This window comes from Branchiostoma belcheri, unplaced genomic scaffold (genome assembly GCF_001625305.1).
Source record: "Branchiostoma belcheri isolate BF01 breed outbred unplaced genomic scaffold, Haploidv18h27 scaffold40, whole genome shotgun sequence".
Taxonomy (NCBI): domain Eukaryota; kingdom Metazoa; phylum Chordata; class Leptocardii; order Amphioxiformes; family Branchiostomatidae; genus Branchiostoma; species Branchiostoma belcheri.
Window position 1 is genome coordinate 130,489 of NW_017804021.1, and position 18,869 is coordinate 149,357.

Here is an 18,869-nt window from a genome sequence, read left to right on the forward strand (position 1 = left end):
ATTTTTTGTCAGAAATTTGGATATTTTTGCTCCATGAGGATCAATATACATTAGGATAGTGTGGTTTCAACTTAGTATGTAGATAAGTGACTAGAATATTGACTTTGAAAAATCTGATTTCCGATCGCTAAAAACTGCACACAGACACCCCTGCTTGGAGAGAATAGAACTTTCAATACAACTGGGAAAACGCTACAGAAACAGCCGGATGGAACCCAGCTAGGGGGAGGGTAATGTTTACGTCCTAATGAACTGTAACAACATAAACGTTAAACAGCCGCCACGGGAATATGTGTAGGTTTTTACCGTTCTTGGCGTGTATAATTAGCTTGTGATGTATTATTGAAAGATTATACGGTACATTTCAGACAGCTGCCAGCTGATGACAGTAAAGACTTGAAAGAATGCTTTGCCATATGGCATAAACACAATAGGGACATGCATTTTTTTGAAAATCCGCACGGAGCGCTCTTTACTAAAACACAAGTATAACCTCGAATTGTTGAAAAGCGGTGTCAGCGTGCTCTCGTAATGCAAGAGGAGGAAGCTCTATAACGTATACCATTGACTCATCGGAGGATTGAGCCTTAAATTTAATAACTTGTTTCAATTAAACAAGAGATAAAGCTATCTAAACAGAGTAACAACAAAAAAAAACATCACAAAAGGTGAATGATACAACATGTATCTTTATTGTATCTCTCTGTTGTTGTGATGCATTCTAGTGCCTTCCTCAAACGATTAACGCAAATGCTAAATCTAAAGAGTTTCTCATATTTCTTTCTGTAAGAAACGATGATGTTCAATAGATATTCTTTGTGTATGGTTTAGGCACAACTGGCACTTTCATTTCGAATTCCAATACAACTTATCAAACCGAGAACCAAATCAAAATAAATAAACATCAGAACAGCTTTTGATATTCTTAAGCATCAGTTCCACTCAAATCTGAAGTGACTGCCGATGTGGGGACTCCCACGTGGTTCTGCGATAGAGACAGGCTCGATGGCTGGGACCGATTCTACGATGACTTTCTCCTTGGCATGCCCCCCGCCGGCCGCCAATGGTGTCGCCCAGAACAGCCCGGTGCAGCTCCGCAGGTTCTGCAGTCGGTTGTCATGGCAACTCCCGCCTTGTTCTTCCGGTGAGGAACAGCTCTCCGTGTCGCTGTCTTCGTCAGTTTCCGTGCAGACGAGCTGAGCCGAGGGGCTGCGTTCAGAAGACACCACGGGCTGCAATGGATGGCACTTCAGCACCGGGCCGCTAGGAGCGCTGGCGTGCGGCGAGCTACCGCCAGGCGTCTTGTTGCCTGCAGTTGATCGATGGATCAGTGACGTCAGTGGAGGCAGGCAGTGGTGCGGTGGAGCTGCAACGGAACATTCCGGCGGGAAAGCGAAACCGACGTCAGAAACATCGGCGTCACGGCTGTCACGGCAGGACGTGGCGCCAAACGTTGTCGGCTACATCCGGGAAGTGACATCACAGTCTCGGGCTCAACCTCAGGAAGTGACGTCGGGATGTAGTGTAGCGTTCCCGAGCCAGAGGGGAGGGTTAGGGTAAGGGGTCGGTGGTAGGAGTAGGGGTAATGGTAGGGGAGGGGATGGGGGGAGTAGGCATAGGGGTACATGGTAGGTTTGTTATGGGTGGGGCACACTTGAGTAGTGCTACAGGCGGTAGACGTAAAGACCTGTTGGCTGGGCCGAGTATAACCATAAGGAAAGTTACAGAACAGGGCAGACGGGACAGGGACTCCGGAGACCCTGGACACACAGGCGTTAGGTGGACCGGGCGGGGACGGATGGACCGGCGGGACCGGCCTGTACCCTAGCCCGACGGAGCTGCGCTGCGGTTCCCTCGACCTGGACGCCTGCAGGATGTCTGCCACGGGACGGGGCCCGGTCACCGGTCCAGACTTTAACTTACGCTTCGGCCGATACCTACAGTACGGATACAGACACAACAGGGCAGAGAGAACAATACATCAGTATGAAAGTCAGGACATAATCACTAAAGTGTTTTGTATGAAGAAATGTCATTGAAAACTCTATATAACACTTGACACCAAAAGCTTTTTCACGGATTTATAAGATCGCATGTACAGATGCATTGTGGGTGAAATGTCAATGTTGAAGGCCCCTTCTACAATGTATCACACAATGAGCTAGGTAATTTAGTAATTATCTGTAAAAACAGGAGAGAACCAGATCGATTTGTTATTTCTGTCTAATGCACAGTAGACTAGAAGCCTTTTTCCACAATATTGTATTATACAATTGAACACATCCAGACTGAGAATAAGCAGGAATGTTTGCGGTGCCTGACCTGTAGTTCGGGTACATGTCGAAGTGTTCTATCCTGAGCTGGCGGGACCGCTGAATGTGGGGCAGTTTCTGCTCCGCGGACATCTCTCGCCACTCCGCACCCAGCCGACGGCTGATCTCTACGGAGACCATACATATGGGCTCATTTTGCAATACATTCAAAGACAGCAAAAGGCTCAAGATATTTATTTGCAAGACATTCTTTACACACGTATCAAGTTTTGCTACGACATCAAAGTGCGATAAAAGTCATTTTATCTCAAGTTCACAAAGTGAAAAAACTATCTGTATGCGCGGATAGAGAATTCCTAATCCTATTCAGCATGTCTTTTTGGTCAGATTAATTGGGTTATAGGCTTACAGCTGCTTGTAGGATCAATTTAAAAGCCAGGAGGGCCATTGACCGCACCACCACAAGACATACGCGGTGTGAGTGTGACTCGCTCGCCGTACCTGTGTTCCGTAGATCCGGCATCTCCTCCCGTAGCTTGGCCCGGCGGACACGGGACCACACCATGAAGGCGTTCAGCGGTCTCTTCACGTACTCCCCGCCGGGCTTCTCTCGTCTCTTCGGTGGCGGTGCGCTACTGCTTTCCATGCTTGTGGCCGGCAAATTTGCAACTCTTTGTCAGGGAGAACTCAACGGCAAAACATACATGTACAAGACAAAGGGCGGCCGTGCAGTATGGCGTAGAGAGAAGTTCGTATCTGCCGTGAGGAGCACATGGTCACCACAGGTGTACCGCACACAGGTGAGACACACACACCTGGGAATGACTCTGCCAACACTGACTACTTGTTAGCGTTAATCATAGCTTGATAGGTAATGTTGTTAACGTTTATAATAGCTTGTTGTCGATCATTATGTCTTAGCAGTATGGTAGAACTAATCTAAATGTACAAAAGAGAGCTACTGGGAAAGACAACCAGGGCTAGCTGGAAATCCTTACTTCTGATATGTTTAGTTTTTTTAGTAATTTTTAGTTGTCATGTCAACATGGACTCACTTTGTGATCGTTCACTAGCCTCTACCAGGCTTGAGGACTGGCGGCGAACTGTTCTCTCAATGGCCAAACTCCCTTGGCATGCTTATCTCTCTATTTTGGCCGATTTCTACTCTTTCCAGCCGCCTCCTCAAGCCTGGTAGAGGCTAATCGTTCACAATCAATCACAGCTCGGCTGAAGTAGAATTATAACTAAAAGACTGAAGACAGTGCCCCATATAGAAGTTGTTTGGTACCTTTGGTAGCGAGGTATGGATACAGCTGGTTCTGTATTATGACTATGGACGATGTCACAACACTTTAAGCACGAGGTGGTGGCCTGTTATGCTACTGTACCAGAAAAGACAGTTAAGATGTCTCAAATCGCCATGTTTTACCGGGAGCTCACATAGCTAACCACAAATCAAACTTTCAAACAAATCCACCAAAAGGATCGTGAGTTACACGTGCGAACACACAAACACAACTGTAAAACAGTACCTCCTTGGGAAGAGAAACTTCTACACTAACCATTCACAAATGAAGAGAACAGAGATATACAGGAAAATACTTTCTATTTCGAATTTCTTCTTCGTATAGGAAGTTTCAATCTAAGAATCCAGTGCAAGCAAACAGCCTAGTTTTAAAATGACATGACTAATATTGGATTTCCTTTTTTGAAACATAAAAAAACTACTTCAGAATCTAAAAATATATTGATCAGACCCGATATCGATGTAGAACATGGAGTTTAAACATTGTGCAAGTAAATTCAAGGTTTTCATCCAGGAAAATCATTACGTAATACAAAATAAATAATTTTATGAAGTCGTTTGATTTTTTTGTGTTGTGTTGTATTGTATTGTATTGTATTGGATTGTATTGTAAAAAGAATGAATATAAAATCCAACATCTTTAACAAAAGCACGACACATAACGTGTCCTCTACGTGAATTATGTAGTTTATTGGATTAATTTTTCAAACTAACCACCAAATATCACTCTACATGTACCGTCGCCATTTTAAAAAGACATCTGGAGCTGCATAGGGCCATCTAGAATTTTGTTCAGCCCGCCACGACCGGTTTCACCCTGTGGGCTTCTTCAAATGTACAGACCACGTGCCAGGCTGAATCAAAGTTCTTAAACGGGAACTCTGCGGCTCCAGATGTATTAGGCCGTGTTCATGTGAAGTCAGTGAAGGCGCTTTACATGTGGTTTCCCCCGAAGCCGGTTTCAAGTGGCTCCATCTGAACGCTCCAAATCACATTGAAAGCGCCTCGATCCCAAACCACTTCTAGAGGTGGTTTCGAATCGATTTTCCCGCATCGCGATTTGCGTCTGAACGCAATGTGATTTTAATTTAACTTCGCCTGGTCATAGATTACAGGGTGATATTTATTTATCTATATGCAATACCAACTTTTACGTGGCAGCAACTTAAAGAGCAGTAACGGTCAAATAATGTGTCCGTTCTAGGGCGAGATTCACCGCATCTGGCGGGACCACGTCGGCATTCGGCGGAGATACGCTGGGAGGGGGGCATCAGCAAGCAGGTCGTTGACCTCTGACATCAATAACACGCTACCTTGCGTGTTTTCATCAAACAATAATAAATGTAGCTCAAACGAATTGTGATCGGACACGGTTTCAAAGGACTATATGGCACGTTGACCAGATGTGAGGAATGTGAGTTACCCGAATCGCGGTTTGGGTGACTTCACATAAACACGGCCAAAGTTCTAACAAACGGGAACTCTGGGGCTCTGCAGCTCCAGATGTCTTAGACTGCTAGATGTCGGTTAGCTTGAGGAATGAATCCACTCTACACGGTCTAACATGTCCTCTACGTCAAGAAATGATCGTAGATCGTGACCAGAATCACAGCTATAGCGGCGAGGATGAGGACCGGTAGGCGGGCACGGGCCGCCTCGGCACCGGAGGCAGGGGTGGTCCACGTGATCTTGTGGTTCTTTCCCATGGAAAGGGACAGACCTTCCAGGTACCATACCTGTAGACATACAGCCGTATTGTTTACTTGTTTATTTATGTTTTGCGCAATACAAATAAAATAAAATGTAACAATTCAAAATATAAATAGACATGCATGCATGGGATGGCCGGAAACCTAGTGGTTTATCTTTGGCCCTCCCCAATACTACAAGATAAAAAGGTAAATTACCATTACAAAAACAATTTAAAGAACTAATGAAATTACACAGACCATTTATCTAAGCAAAGAAAGAACGATCAAACTAATTAGATTATACATGTATTCGCATGAGAAGTCGTTAAAGGGGCATTGTGTAACATTTTTGCACCAAAAATTGAAATGCTGTAACTGCAAAAAATCTTCGTGTGATTGTAATTTACTTTTCAACGTATTAGTGTAATCATCTCACATTTCTGACATTTCTGGTTGGCGCTAAAACAGCACACACATGGCGCACTCAGTTTGTGGTACCACCACAAAGTAGAATGTAAACATCGCTGATAGCTATATATATATATATAGCGTTTCCGACTTTTAAACACACTCGTCATATTTTGAGACTTAGTGAATGTTATTTGCAATGTTTCAACTCACTTTGATAATAAATTTTTAAAAAAATGTACTAGCCGGACCGGCTAAGTTTTGCCATAGTCCCTTACCTTGTCTGCAGTCTTCTTGACGATATTTTCCGACGCGACGCTCTGTCCGTTCACCGTGACGTCAGTGGGCATGGTGGGTGACCCGAACACCTGAATGGTCTCGTACCGAAGTTCAGGGTCAGGCGTGTAGCCGTTTCTTTCCACGGTGATGTCAAGTGTACTCTTTAAAAAAAACATGGTGACATCGTTTTATAGTTGTCAAAAAAAAACATATTAAAGCACTATCACAAAATATTAGACTGTAAACAGACATGGCTGAAGGCAGTGTTTACTGCTTTTAAACACTCGCCATATTTTGGTACCTCCCATTCCTGAATTCCTACTTGCAATGACGTAGGGTTGATTCAAGTTATATATGACCTTGTGACTCAGAAATGACAAGAAAATTTACTTTTTGTCTCGTCATAATGTTACATAATGCAGCTTTAACAAAGACTGTGAATATTAAAGCCAGACTTACCTCTGCCACATTGAAGGAAATCATCCTGTAACTGTTGCTGCCGATTGTGTCTGTATCCACGAAAGGAAAACATCTAAACAAAATGCCTTATATCAGGCTACTGGAGGTCCGTTTTCACAACAACTTGAAGTTTATTTTCTTGGCTTTATGACAATTAATGGTCCTTAGCAACATAACAGCATAAAATTAAAAGAATTACAACCTACGCATAAAGTTACAAGAAACAAGAAACAGGCCTAATGTTCATCAATATCTCATATTTGACAAGACGTCTACGTAGATAAAGACGGTGTGCCACGGGTCAACAAAGCATACAATTCAACAATAAACACGAAACTGTGGAAAGATAAACAAAATATATCATAGATCAGATAGAAAATTAAGGACGTACCTATATCTTCTCCTTCGTCCCAGAACAGACTCCCGGAGGCCCGGCCAGCCTCGTCCAGGGCCACGATCAAACCAAGGGGCTTCCTCCGGCTGTACAGACAGGGGTGAAGACATGTAAGTCTCAAATGTTGTTTATGTGAATGAACCAAGAATGAAGCCTCCTGTGCAGGCCTCGGGGGGGGGGGGGAATAAAAACGAAGTATCAAAACCCCCACCCGTCCGGAGGCCTGCACAGGAGGCTACAAGAATGATCATAGTAGAAAGTTAAGGTAGCATATTTTGAAGTTAACATAATGATACCAAGTATGTTTCATTTATTTTCTAATTTTTGTTTATTCATTTACCCGTTTGTCTGTGAGAGACTTACACTACAGTCAGGTCTTCCAAACTAGGCAATGGCTATAACAAAAACGCCAGGCTTGGGGACGGTAAAAAATACACAAAGTACAGCGAAACCCCAACATTCGTGTTGAATACGTATACGAAAAGCAAGAAGAGTATCAGGTATATAACACTGAACGACCTGTTACACCCAACCCCTGGACATATAAATGTAGACGTTATTTAAATCTATCTAGTGATGATGACCCAACTGTACTTGGTGGCAGCGAGTTCCACTCTACGATAGCTCTAAAACTATGTATATACGAGTGGTTTCATTGCCTAACCTGTAGACAGTAGTGTTGGCGTGTTCCTGTGTAGGTATGACGTGCCCACCCCGTATGTGTACCGGGATACAGTCCATGTCACACGGCAGCAACAGACTCCTCCCCTGGTCTGACCCGGCTACCTCCCGGCCCTGTCGGTCAGAGTTCACCTGGAGAGGAAGCAAAGTGGAACATTTTTCTTCTAATTGAGCCTGACTAATTAGCTACATCTTCCCTTCCTGCCAGCGATCAGTTCCTTCCAACTTGACCTTAGGAATCTGTGGCAGTTGAACCTCCTCTCCCTTTTCTGTCACTTTGGTTGGTTGGTTGGTTGGTTGGTTGGTTGGTTGGTTGGTTGGTTGGTTGGTTGGTTGGTTGGTTGGTTGGTTGGTTGGTTGGACTAAACAGTACGTCGTCATTTTCTCTAAGTCTACCAGCCATCAGTTCCTTCTAACTTGACCTTAAGGTCAATCTGCGTTAACCAAATTAGAGGCACAAATTTTGTCCATCGAGACGCAGTAGGCAAGGAAGTAACAATTAGTCTAAAACATTTGTCTATCTGGGATACTGATTACTTTTTTGTCAAAGATGGCGGATGAAAGAGAACAACAAACTACTTACAGAGTAGTAGTCGTACCACCTCCCTTTGGGAAAGTAGGCGTTGACGTCCATCTCCCCCTAGCGGAAATACAAATTATTTCAATCACTATGGACTGTCTACAGTGTCAAGGGAGTTCAAATAGATACTTGCTATAAAAACTGTATTGAGCCGGCCATGATGTTGGCCATCTATAAAAAAACAAACAAGTGGATTACGTAATTACACAATAGGCTATATAAGCATTGTGATCATCCACGGGAAATAAGCCAAGAGATAACTGATGATGAAGAAGAGTCTTATACCTGATCCAGTACAGGTGAGACGAGTAGGGCGGGGCCCCACAGGAACTGTCTGTCAATGGACCAGGTGAGCTTGTCCTCAATGAACCTGAAAAATATCATCATTACGGCTATCACCTAGCAAGATAATACAGAGAAAAAGAAAAGCGTTGTTCACAAACGTAGACATAACGACAGACGACCCAGTTCATGGCAAACCAACCATCGTTAGCTCAACAGAGACGGCAGACGTTATAGACTTCCTGGCATTTATGGCCATTTGCTGTCCACACGATGATGTGAGCCTGTTGTTTGAATTCTTAGGATGACTGCAGTAGGGCAGGCAAAATTTTTCAATGCGCTGATATTTTGTTTGTATTGACACAAAGTTTCAAATTTATACTTTGTATCATAAAATGTACCCAACTTACTCGTGCATGAGCGACCGCACGACCGTTGACCCCTGGGTGTGTGCCTGGTAGAAGAGGGTGTAGAGGAAGGGTAGGAAGGTGTAGCGGGTCTGCAGGGCGTCTCGGGCCGCGTCAGCTATGACGCCGTCCCAGTGGGTCGGGTGCTGGGGCTGGGGAGAGTAGAGATGAAAATGCATCACCGTCTATGTTGAGCTCACACAGAATTTGATAAGCTAGCAAATGTATGCCTGGTCACACTCCTACATGTGTAACGTTATATGTTCCGAATGCTTGCGGAAAGCTCCTATCAACACCTTGCTGGTTGCCAGTTGTGTATCTGTTTCTCAGCACTTACCGCACCCATAACCCAGCTGTGATACCTGCTAAAGGGATATATGAATCTTTATTGCATGTTCTTGCCCAGATGGGCTAAATGCACAAGAGGATATGCAGTATACAAACCATGAGTATTATATACTACCTATCATCTACGTACTGTTAGTTGCCCTTTCTTCTTTCTCCTTTATAATAATGCGCTCCTAACTACATCTAGCGCCGACACAGCTCTGGCCAGGCATCGAAGAAGAACGTTAACCCGCAAATGTCAGTGGACCGACCTGGGAACGAGAACGGCAAAAATCAAAATGGCGGCTGTTGAACTTACCGCGCCTCCTTCGTAGTTGTGGTTGCGGCTGAAGGGGTAGAACGCGCCGAGCTGCATCCAACGGTGGCACATGTCAGGGGTCGCATCGTCCCAGAACCCACAGATATCTGCACCGACCTAGAAACGAATAAAAACAGTGGCTGAAAACAGACGATACCCTACATTACGCTTCTAGCAAACATATTCCACTGGCTAGGCCTAGATTTTGTCTGAGCTTGATGACCGATACTTCTAAGTCAGGGGAATGGGGAACTTTACCTTACATTGGTTTTACGTTATAAGTGAGGTTACGTGATTTTAGATACTGATGAAAATGTTACTTACGTATGGCATACCGAAAAGGCCAAAGTCCAACATTCCTAGAGAAGTGCGAAAAGAAATTGTTAACTGTTTCTTTCACAAAAGGCATAACATATGATACATTTTAACTATGGAGGGGATTGTATGATGTAATTCAATCGTGTATCAAATCACTTCCTGGATTCTTGCACATACGCCCTGTCAGCTTCCGGCTTGACCTCCCTATCAGCTGTCAAAATCACCACCCACCCACCATGCAACCGTCGCTACTTGAACATAAAACAATCACAGGTAAGTCAACCAAATCAGTACCTCTGTACCCTGCAGTAACAGATACCATCTACCAATAGTAATACCTATAATGGACTTGTGTAGATGGTCCCACTTTGCCGTGTTGTCGCCAAGCCAGTGGCCCTCAAAGTGGCCGGCGCTGGGGAAGGTGGAGCGGCCGAACACGATCCCGCGTTTCCCGGTCACTTCCCGCAGGGCCCTGCACGAGAAACACACAGCGTGTAGTCTTCGTGTCATCATCTCACCTATCCTTTCGTGTCATCATCTCATCTATACCTTACTTCAGATGATCTGACTGGCAACCAGTTTTCTGAACTCTTTTCTATTTTTTCTCTAACGTTTCTATTAGTGTTGTGCCTCTCATCTTTTCCATTTTCGTTTCTTTACCATGTTTGGGAGGTTAATCACAGTCTAGATAAGCAGGGGTGCATTATATTGGGAGTAGGGATGTTGGATTGGAGGTATCTTGCATTTTCCATGCTGGTACGTAGATGTACGTGGCCTAGTGGAATTATACTGGTAGAAGCACATTTCCTTACCTCTGTGTAGGCTCGGCCTGGCTCCACCCGTACAGACTGTGCGTGTTGTAGTGTTCCGTTCCGCCGTGAATCGAGTTCATACACAGGGTCTTGGAGTAAATGTTAGGGCCCAAGATCTCTATAAGTGCATAAAAGATAAAATCGCTTTACGATAGTGAAGAACTAGGTGAAGAACTAGTTTTTGACCACCTCAACTCTTGGTTGGTAGTTTTGATACTTAAAGGCATTGCTACTTCTTGTTCTTTTCTGAGATGTAATTAGATACTTAGACTTAGTAATCCACCAACTGTCTGGCTTACTTGGCATGTAGGGCGGGTTGTCCCACTTGTTGTCGGAGCAGCCGGTCACAGATCCGTGTACAAAATTAGTGGGCTCGTTCATGTCCTATAGATACAACAAACCACATCATTTATAACATGCAGTACAAGATAAATCCGATAGGTGACGCTACTACATGTTCGCTACTACAATGTATTAGCTTAAGTATATAGAATGTGTGACAGTTATAGTAAAACATAGTGTAATGAACAGTTAAAATATAGGATGCACATTTGCTTATTCTACTACCCAAATTGAGGGAAAAGGACCTACGAGACAGTTTAACAGTTTAATAGAATCGTAGTCAGGAGCCATGCTTCTGAATGTTTAAGGAAGTTGATACGTACGATCCAGAGCCCGTCGAACTTGAGAGTCTTGTAGAAATCCTTGATGAACTCTCCCCACCATCGGTCGATATCGGCGTGGAAATAGTCGGGGAACACGGAGTAGGCATTGTAGTTCTGTGGTAGGATAATGCAAATGGTTAGACATCGGCATATTATCTCTGCTTAAAGGAGATTTCTCTCTTTTGCATGTTCACGCAAATGTACTGTACTCAGACCTGCAGCTAAAACCTCTACAGTTACAGTAAGGGTCCAAATGCAAAATTACGGGTTGACACGGGGTCTGTCCTTGGTGCTGAACGCTATCACAACAAGTGTTAGTGTAGCTATGGTCAAATGTGATCGCGCCATAACTGTGGTGTGACACCGGCCCTGTCCTTGGTGCTGAACGCTATCACAACAAGTGTTAGTAGGAACGAAAATAGCGTCTTCTGATTGTAGTTATGATGGAAGAGAGAAAGGGAGTATATCTTTCTCTTCAACTTCACATTTTCGATAAAGCAGCAACCCATGCAGCAAAAAAACAACCTTACCTCGACTTTGTAGTCCCATTCTGCGTTTGGATCAACAACAGTACCGGGGTAGTACGGCCACACCTATGTGGGATAAAGTGTAGTGTGGTCTGACTAGAGATGTGAAGCACAAAAAGCCATATCACTACATAGTTAAAAAAAACAAGTAAACGATCGTACAAATCTAGATACATCAATAAAATGAAATAGAATAAAATAAAATAAAATAGAATAGAATAGAATGAAATAAAATAAAATAAAATAAAATAAAATAAAATAAAATAAAATAAAATAAAATAAAATAAAATAAAATAAAATAAAATAAAATAAAATAAAATAAAATAAAATAAAATAAAATAAAATAAAATAAAATAAAATAAAATAAAATGGTAATTGAAGTTATGAGTTTTGATACCAGGCTAACCACATGTAGATGAAGATGTATGTATATTTGTTTGGAAGCATTCAAGGTCATATCAGGTTTTTACCTTCCCTGTGAGCGGTTGTGAAGTGTCCTCTCCACTCTTGATCCAGACGTCCAGTGCCGTGCCATTAGTGTAGGGTGGGTAGGGTGCAGTCTCGTTGGTCGTGATGGCGGGGTCCTGTAAAAATGTGATTAGATTGTAAGAAAACAAAGCATTTCGACATACTTAGTGCGATGTGCTTGTCAATAATTCATTAATAAGGACGGACAAAAACACTACTCAAATCATCCAAGTTCGTCCTTTTTTTCAAATTCATTCTTACTGTTATTTAAGACAAAGACTATAGACAGGGTATACTAGTATATGTCACGAAAAATAAAATAGTAAAATCACAGTAGCAGCAACAAAACCTATAAGTAAAACCAATTGACAGTAGTACTGAATGTTAGTCTCCGGACCCCAAATACCGTTTCAAAGAAAACTAATTAGCTCCATACTTGGTTAAAACTGAGGATGGACGTTATCATTTGTGTCTATTTCATCAGAAGTTTAAACATGGTTGAGAAATTGACATATTTATTGTGAGTATACGGAAAGGCAATGACAAAGATTACCAGAATGATGACGTAACGCATGCCGTCTCGTCTGATCTGGTCCACGAACTCAGGAAGTCCCTGGTAGTTGACGGGATCTATGGTGAAGTCCATCTGACGCTCCATGTAGTCAATATCACCGTACTGTACGTCCTGTAGGATGAACATCAAAGCCAACATTTATCTTCTCTTCTAGTCAGTGTCACAAACTCGTTCACTGTGCTAGTGGCTGTTTTGGTCCACTCCCCGAGAACTCCAGTCCTTGGTACTGAACGCTATCACAACAAGTTTTAGTGTAGCTATGGTCAAATGTGACCCCACCATAACTGTGGTTTGACACCGGCCCTGTCCTTGGTACTGAACTCTGTCACAACAAGTGTTATGAGCTAACCACGCCGTAAGGAAGAACATAGTGTGACTTACGTGCGGGATGTTGTATTCCTGCATCTCCTTGACGACGTCCTTGACCACATCAAGACTCCCGTAGCCCCACTTGCACAGCTGGAAGCCCAGTCCCCAGTATGGTGGCATGAACGGGCGGCCTACAAACTGGCAAGATGGCAACGTCCAACAACATCAATGCATATTGACATGTGTTGAACCCAACCAAAGGTGTAGCCGTATGTCTTTTCAACTACAAAAAAATCGATTCTTCACGCAGACCTTTGACAATAAAGGTTACGTTTCTTCTCCTACATGTACCTTTACGTATATGCGCATATGGTTTTGAGCAGTACTATATCAGGAGAAACAGACACACAATCTGACGGCTCGGCCATCAAAAAAACAACAAATCTGCGACGTAAAACTGTAGACAGGGTTCAGACAAAATTTTTCCTAAGTTTACCTCAGTGTACTGCCGCACCACGTCCTCAGGCCCGTCTCCCAGGAACATGTAGAAGTCCAGAATCCCGCCGACAGTCCGGAACGTCATGGCAGGGGTGGGCTGCAGGACTACCTCTGTACCGGGTAGGATAGAAGAAATATAACACACCTATGAATTGTACGTCTCTTTCTCTCTTTCTTCTCCCCTTCTATACTCTGTCTTTCTTCCCCCCTCTCTATGCATGTCTCTTTCTAGCTATCTTTCTCATTCTCAGTCTCTTTCTGTCTGTGTCTCTTTCTCTCTGTCTATATCTCATTCTCTCTCACTCTATCTCTGTTTGTGTGTCTTTAGCTCCCCAAGCTAGGGCGTAGATGACATCACGTAGTGCCATGACGTAAGAACATGAAGTAAGTGCCATGACGTAATTGACATGACGTAAGGAGTATGACGTCACTTTACCCATTGCATTGGAGTTGAGCAGCAGGACGCCGTGAGCCTTCCCGTCATCCTCCACGCACAGGTAGAACGGGTGCATGCCGTACAGGTTCTTGTTGACACCGTTCGAGGGCTGGAAAATAGCGGTGATTTTGATCAACTTATCATCAGCAGTTAAACTTTTTCGTAGCATTTCTCTTCCACGAAAAACTTTTAAAATGTGGTATATCGTATGCCTGTTTCGGCTACCTATTCTGATAACTGTCAATATTCTGGATTTTTTGCCTGTTATGATTTCAGGTACATACATTTACATACATGATATTTGAAGAAAGCATGTAAATGCTTTTGCGCCGTGTATATGTGAATATGTGTATAGGTTTATTAAATGATGTAATATGTAGACTATGTCTCTGTTACATATTTTGTCTGACCCTTACCTCTTCCGTTATGATCTCAATGGAAAATCGGCCTGCAGGTTTTGAGCTTCTTATGAATAAACAAACGTTCGAACAAACAAACAAACAAACAAACAAACAAACAAATTCTGTACCGGTCCAGGCGCCTCGTCCCGTGTGAACATGCCCCAGGTCCACCAGTCCATGTTATGGCGGAACTTGTTGCGCTCGTGCTCGCCGAACCCGTACACATAGGAGGACGGGAGTTTGGTAGAAATCTGCAGGAACTGGTCCGAGAAGGTGAACCCGCCTACCGACGTGTCCCAGCTGAAATGTAGGTAAACGGTTGTGTGGCGTAACGGTGGAATGTTCGTCTTGGAACCAAGAAGTCCCGGGTTCGAACCCTGCCATGCCACCGATCTTGTGTCCTTGGACAAGACACTTTACACACACGGGTCTCCTCACTTCACTTTACTCAGGTGAAAATGAGTCCTTGTATTATGTTGGTGGTGGCATAAAAATAAGTTTTGAAAAACTTGAGTGTGCCCTCACCAGGTCTTGTGATTAGCATGTTGGAATAAAAAATCTATAGTACATTTGGTCAAACATGCCCGGGAATATTACTTATACCATGTCCATGGTGGCTGAGCTTTGGAATTGTGTATATAAATTTGTCCGAACAGAGTAAGCTGAAAACACTTGGGTGGAGGTTCGAAGATTGACAGGCAGAATAACGGAGGGTCAAAGGTCTCAGCAGGATTTAAAAGAGGTCGACATGGGGAATACAAGAAGCCGAGGATTGCATACTTTTTTGCGGACGATATTTAAAAAGACATAGACAGCCTCACCAACCAACTCCCCATCACGACGAACTTCTAACCGTGGTCTGGAGAAGGTCGGTAAGGGAGATCTTGATCTGGTGTGCTACAGAGGTTTTTACTTACAGCACTGTCCCTGTCGCCGTCCTGGCCACACTGAGAGAGAAGGCCGCATCGGGACTGGATTGGGTGAAGCTCACGGTGTACTCGGTAGAGGGCGCTTTTCCCGTTGCCTCAGGGATGTGTGGCATCTTGTTCCGTACTTCGAACCTCGGATTGTCACTATCGGAGAACTGTACCGAAGGGAAATAAAGAAAAATTTACGGCTCTTGGTGGCAAATGTGCAGATGTTGACACATTGGCACAGCAAATCCGTAGTGTATATTTGGGCACACAGATTAGCCTAAGAGGCTCGGAGGGCGTCACTCCACCGTACTGGTGGGGAGGTCGTGTAAAGTGCCTTTCCCAAGGGCACAACGTTGAGCCACGGTAAGTATCGAACACGGGACCTATTGGTTCCGAGTCCAATGCTCTAACCGTTGCGCCACCGATGCCACGAGAAAGGAAATAAACATACCACGAAACGTTCGCAGTTCCAACTCCAATGCTCAAAAGTTTACTTGATTATCAAAAATGTCTACCCTGGTCACAGAAGAATTGGAATGCGTACCTTGAATCTCAACCGCTTGGCTGTATGCATTTCCACATCCAGAGTCACGGAGTCCACCTCAGGGGAGTTAGCGTACCGAGCAGGCGTGCTCAGGCGGCGGAGGGTGGCCCTATGCCCGAGGTCCGTGTCTTGGACTCTACCGTTCAGCTGATATCCATAGGGTGCCCTAGTGTACGAAAGCACATTTAAGAAAGGAATTAAGACAACGTTAAAATCTAAAAAAAATCATCTGAGTTCCAATAACGGACGGTTTTGGCATCATAGTCAATATAATTAGGAAACCTCAATCACGCAATTAGCATTTATGACTGCACAAAACCCTATCTTTAAGCAATGCGTGAAGGTTCCGTTTCTCTAACATTTAAGGATGCTTTAAGATGGGGTTTTGTGTAGTGTAGTTAACGGTAGCCAGGAGTCTAACTGTTGTAAGAAGTATCTACGAAAAAAAAATTATATCTCTATGTACCAATAGAAGCATTTCGGCGCCTTGTTGTTGTTTGTCTCTTCCCACATGCAGCCCCGAGCCTCACACAGCTGCTGTGTCGCGCCGTCATCCGGGTAACAGTCAAAACGGTCGTTGTCCTCGACGGCGTCCAGTCCACAGGGAGTGAGTGCGATCAACAGAACAGCCAGGTAGAAGGACGCCATGTTGGTCCACGCCTTATAAACCGTTTAGAAGCTGCAATGTTTAAATGTGGAGAAATGTTCAGTGACCTTTGCTGGGCAATAGCTTTGCAATGTATGAAACTTGTGTCATATCAATGATAATTTGCTTAGCTATATCATTTCAAGTCAAAGTTTATTGCATAACGATTCTAACAATGTAAGGAGAAGTGTTGTATAAGATAAGGGTATTGACAATTTAAGGCGTTGTATAAGACTGATTACATACAATATACACATCAATTCTAAGCCATACAATATTGATAGAAGATAAAGAGTAAAGTGTAAGGGAGAGATCTATAAGACTGCTGACTAGTTACATTGTGTAAATCGTTTTTCGTCAGCCAGTGACGCCTCTGGATCCATGAATTCAGAAGTTATACATTAACCATAACCATTGCCCCACAGAGGTCTACCAACCTTATAATCTGTTGTTCTATTAAACACACTCCTACCTAATCCCACAGCGTATCAATTGGCCAGTACTGTTTTGCAGTACGGCGATACAAATGTTCCCGCGATTTTCTGATGATTTTATCTCGTACCAAACGTTGGCGCAGGGAAATATGAACATTTGAAGCTATGTCCAGGCGTGCCTGTATGTGCATACAGTCGCTACACATGAGCGATATGCCAGAACCAACTTCTCGATGCATCGTCACATCTGCTATCGTTAATCATCATGTTTGTTTTCCTTGGGGGTGTGTGGTCACATTTAATGGCATTCTTGAGATAGCCGGTGCGTCCTGTAAAATTCATTCATCTCATTGTGTCTCTTTATTTTCAGTACGTGTTCAGTCTGGCACTCGGCACTGAATCCTGTAAGCACATGTCACATTGGCAGCTAGTCAGGTCTGAGTACATGTACACGAGTGAACTTTGCCCCGAACATTTTGGCACCTTGGCTTCTGTCCAGTGTGCCAAGTCTACGCGTCTGATAACATTTGCAACAATAGAAGACTTCAAAAACATTTTTTTTTCAATACAGGCTCGGTCACATAGGCCGTGGTCGTATACGATTTCCAGCTGAGAGAATTCTTGGGATAACCATACATATGTCCTGGGAAATTCAGCTTACGGAATGGCTGTCAGATCATTCCAGCAGTGGCTTTTTTCACAGCGTTCGTGAAAGATCTCTACTGCATCAAAATCGTACGACGACCTATACGACGAATGTGACCGTGCCGTAACATAACGTCCAATGTCTAACATTGCGGCGGCACAACCAGCACTGTGTCAGTGACCCCTTGGTGACATAGGAGGGCGTGGCTCATTCTAACAGTCTGGCATGGGTTTTCACACATCGCATCTCAACGTCAAGTACAGTCCTTTTTTGTTTTGCTTACGCATTACGTGAAAGTTTGGACGTATTTTGTGTGTTCTTATTGGTCTTCCTTTTTGCACTGGTAGTAATACTAGTACTGCCCCTGCCTGGTCAAATTATTTGATACTGTCTTGCCAATTTAATACTGTATGGCGGCCACCCAGAGACTGCTTGGAGATTAGCACCAGTATCGTCGCTAAAAAAAATAGAACAAGTTGTTGTTGAAATGTAGTTTGTACTCACCACCTCCGTGTGTCGCCAGTCCCGTCTGTTGTACCGACTCTCTGACACTTCGATCGACACGTGTGTGAACGCGTGACCTTTTGACCGTAAAGGCCTCCAAAAAAGTATTACTTGTTTTGAGATAATTCTTTTCGTTGAAGACAATTCTTTGTTTTGAGGGATGTAATCACTTGAATAATAAGACATGATGTTGGCAGATTATACGGGCCATGCCATGCCTAATATGTACAACCAGACCAGATGGTTCCCAACAAAAAAAGTATAATTCCTTAAAAAATGTTCCCTCTATACCTTGTAAACAATAACTGAAATCTGTGAACTGTTACATCTGGATGTGTTACGTTTGACTTGTATGAGCAGTACTCGCGAGCGACAGTACTGCTCCGAAATGTTCTTTTATACAAGTCTATCTGTAGTCTACTAACATAAAGAACAATGGACTCCAAGCATCGGTAAAACCTTATGCAATACTTCTAAAACAACGACCCCCAAATGGCCTTAACTTGGCCCCGGTTAATGATTACAGAAACGGTATTATTCTTAGCTGGCGGCTTTCTCTAAACGGACTGCTATCTTCTCTGGTTACTGGCCCTGGCAAATTATTAACCTTATCATAAATCAATTTCTGCCCTATTGGATAGCCTTGTCCATCCCTTGTCCATCCCTTGTATGTCCCTGGAGATTTTCGTGACAACCCGCATCCTATATATACAACAATAAAGTTAGCCTCTGAAATGTCATACTTAAAAAAAAGACATAAAAAC

At 43.5% G+C, this 18,869-nt stretch overlaps 2 protein-coding genes across 2 annotated transcripts; both read right to left on the minus strand.

The window, feature by feature from the left end:
• Positions 1 to 733: 733 nt before the first annotated feature.
• Positions 734 to 3,059, minus strand: LOC109477523 (protein SOX-15-like). The gene is made up of 3 exons (XM_019778810.1): positions 2,775 to 3,059; positions 2,323 to 2,440; positions 734 to 1,937 (listed from the first exon to the last, which is right to left on the minus strand). Exons 1-3 carry the CDS (start codon positions 2,917 to 2,919, stop codon positions 1,337 to 1,339), a joined length of 864 nt encoding a protein of 287 aa, XP_019634369.1. The 5' UTR covers positions 2,920 to 3,059; the 3' UTR covers positions 734 to 1,336.
• Positions 3,060 to 5,932: 2,873 nt separating this feature from the next.
• Positions 5,933 to 18,157, minus strand: LOC109477466 (probable maltase-glucoamylase 2). The gene is made up of 23 exons (XM_019778749.1): positions 18,106 to 18,157; positions 16,342 to 16,554; positions 15,332 to 15,385; positions 14,543 to 14,714; positions 14,014 to 14,122; positions 13,576 to 13,688; positions 13,152 to 13,277; positions 12,750 to 12,881; positions 12,199 to 12,312; positions 11,732 to 11,794; positions 11,202 to 11,315; positions 10,836 to 10,920; positions 10,537 to 10,654; positions 10,063 to 10,196; positions 9,731 to 9,765; positions 9,407 to 9,523; positions 8,764 to 8,912; positions 8,357 to 8,441; positions 8,075 to 8,131; positions 7,475 to 7,623; positions 6,808 to 6,896; positions 6,417 to 6,466; positions 5,933 to 6,118 (listed from the first exon to the last, which is right to left on the minus strand). Exons 2-23 carry the CDS (start codon positions 16,521 to 16,523, stop codon positions 5,933 to 5,935), a joined length of 2,433 nt encoding a protein of 810 aa, XP_019634308.1. The 5' UTR covers positions 16,524 to 16,554; positions 18,106 to 18,157.
• Between the last annotated feature and the right edge of the window lie 712 nt (positions 18,158 to 18,869).

Bases quoted from the DNA above. Each gene is read 5' to 3' on its own strand.
- LOC109477523 (XM_019778810.1), bottom strand. From the start codon at position 2,919: ATGGAAAGCAGTAGCGCACCGCCACCGAAGAGACGAGAGAAGCCCGGC. The intron at 2,441-2,774 runs GTACGGCGAGCG...TGGTCTCCGTAG, and splicing joins GCCGGATCTACGGAACACAG to AGATCAGCCGTCGGCTGGGT. The intron at 1,938-2,322 runs GTCAGGCACCGC...TCCGTACTGTAG, and splicing joins GACATGTACCCGAACTACAG to GTATCGGCCGAAGCGTAAGT.
- LOC109477466 (XM_019778749.1), bottom strand. From the start codon at position 16,523: ATGGCGTCCTTCTACCTGGCTGTTCTGTTGATCGCACTCACTCCCTGT. The intron at 15,386-16,341 runs GTACATAGAGAT...CACCCAATCCAG, and splicing joins GCGCCGAAATGCTTCTATTG to TCCCGATGCGGCCTTCTCTC. The intron at 13,278-13,575 runs GTAAACTTAGGA...CCATCTTGCCAG, and splicing joins TGGTGCGGCAGTACACTGAG to TTTGTAGGCCGCCCGTTCAT.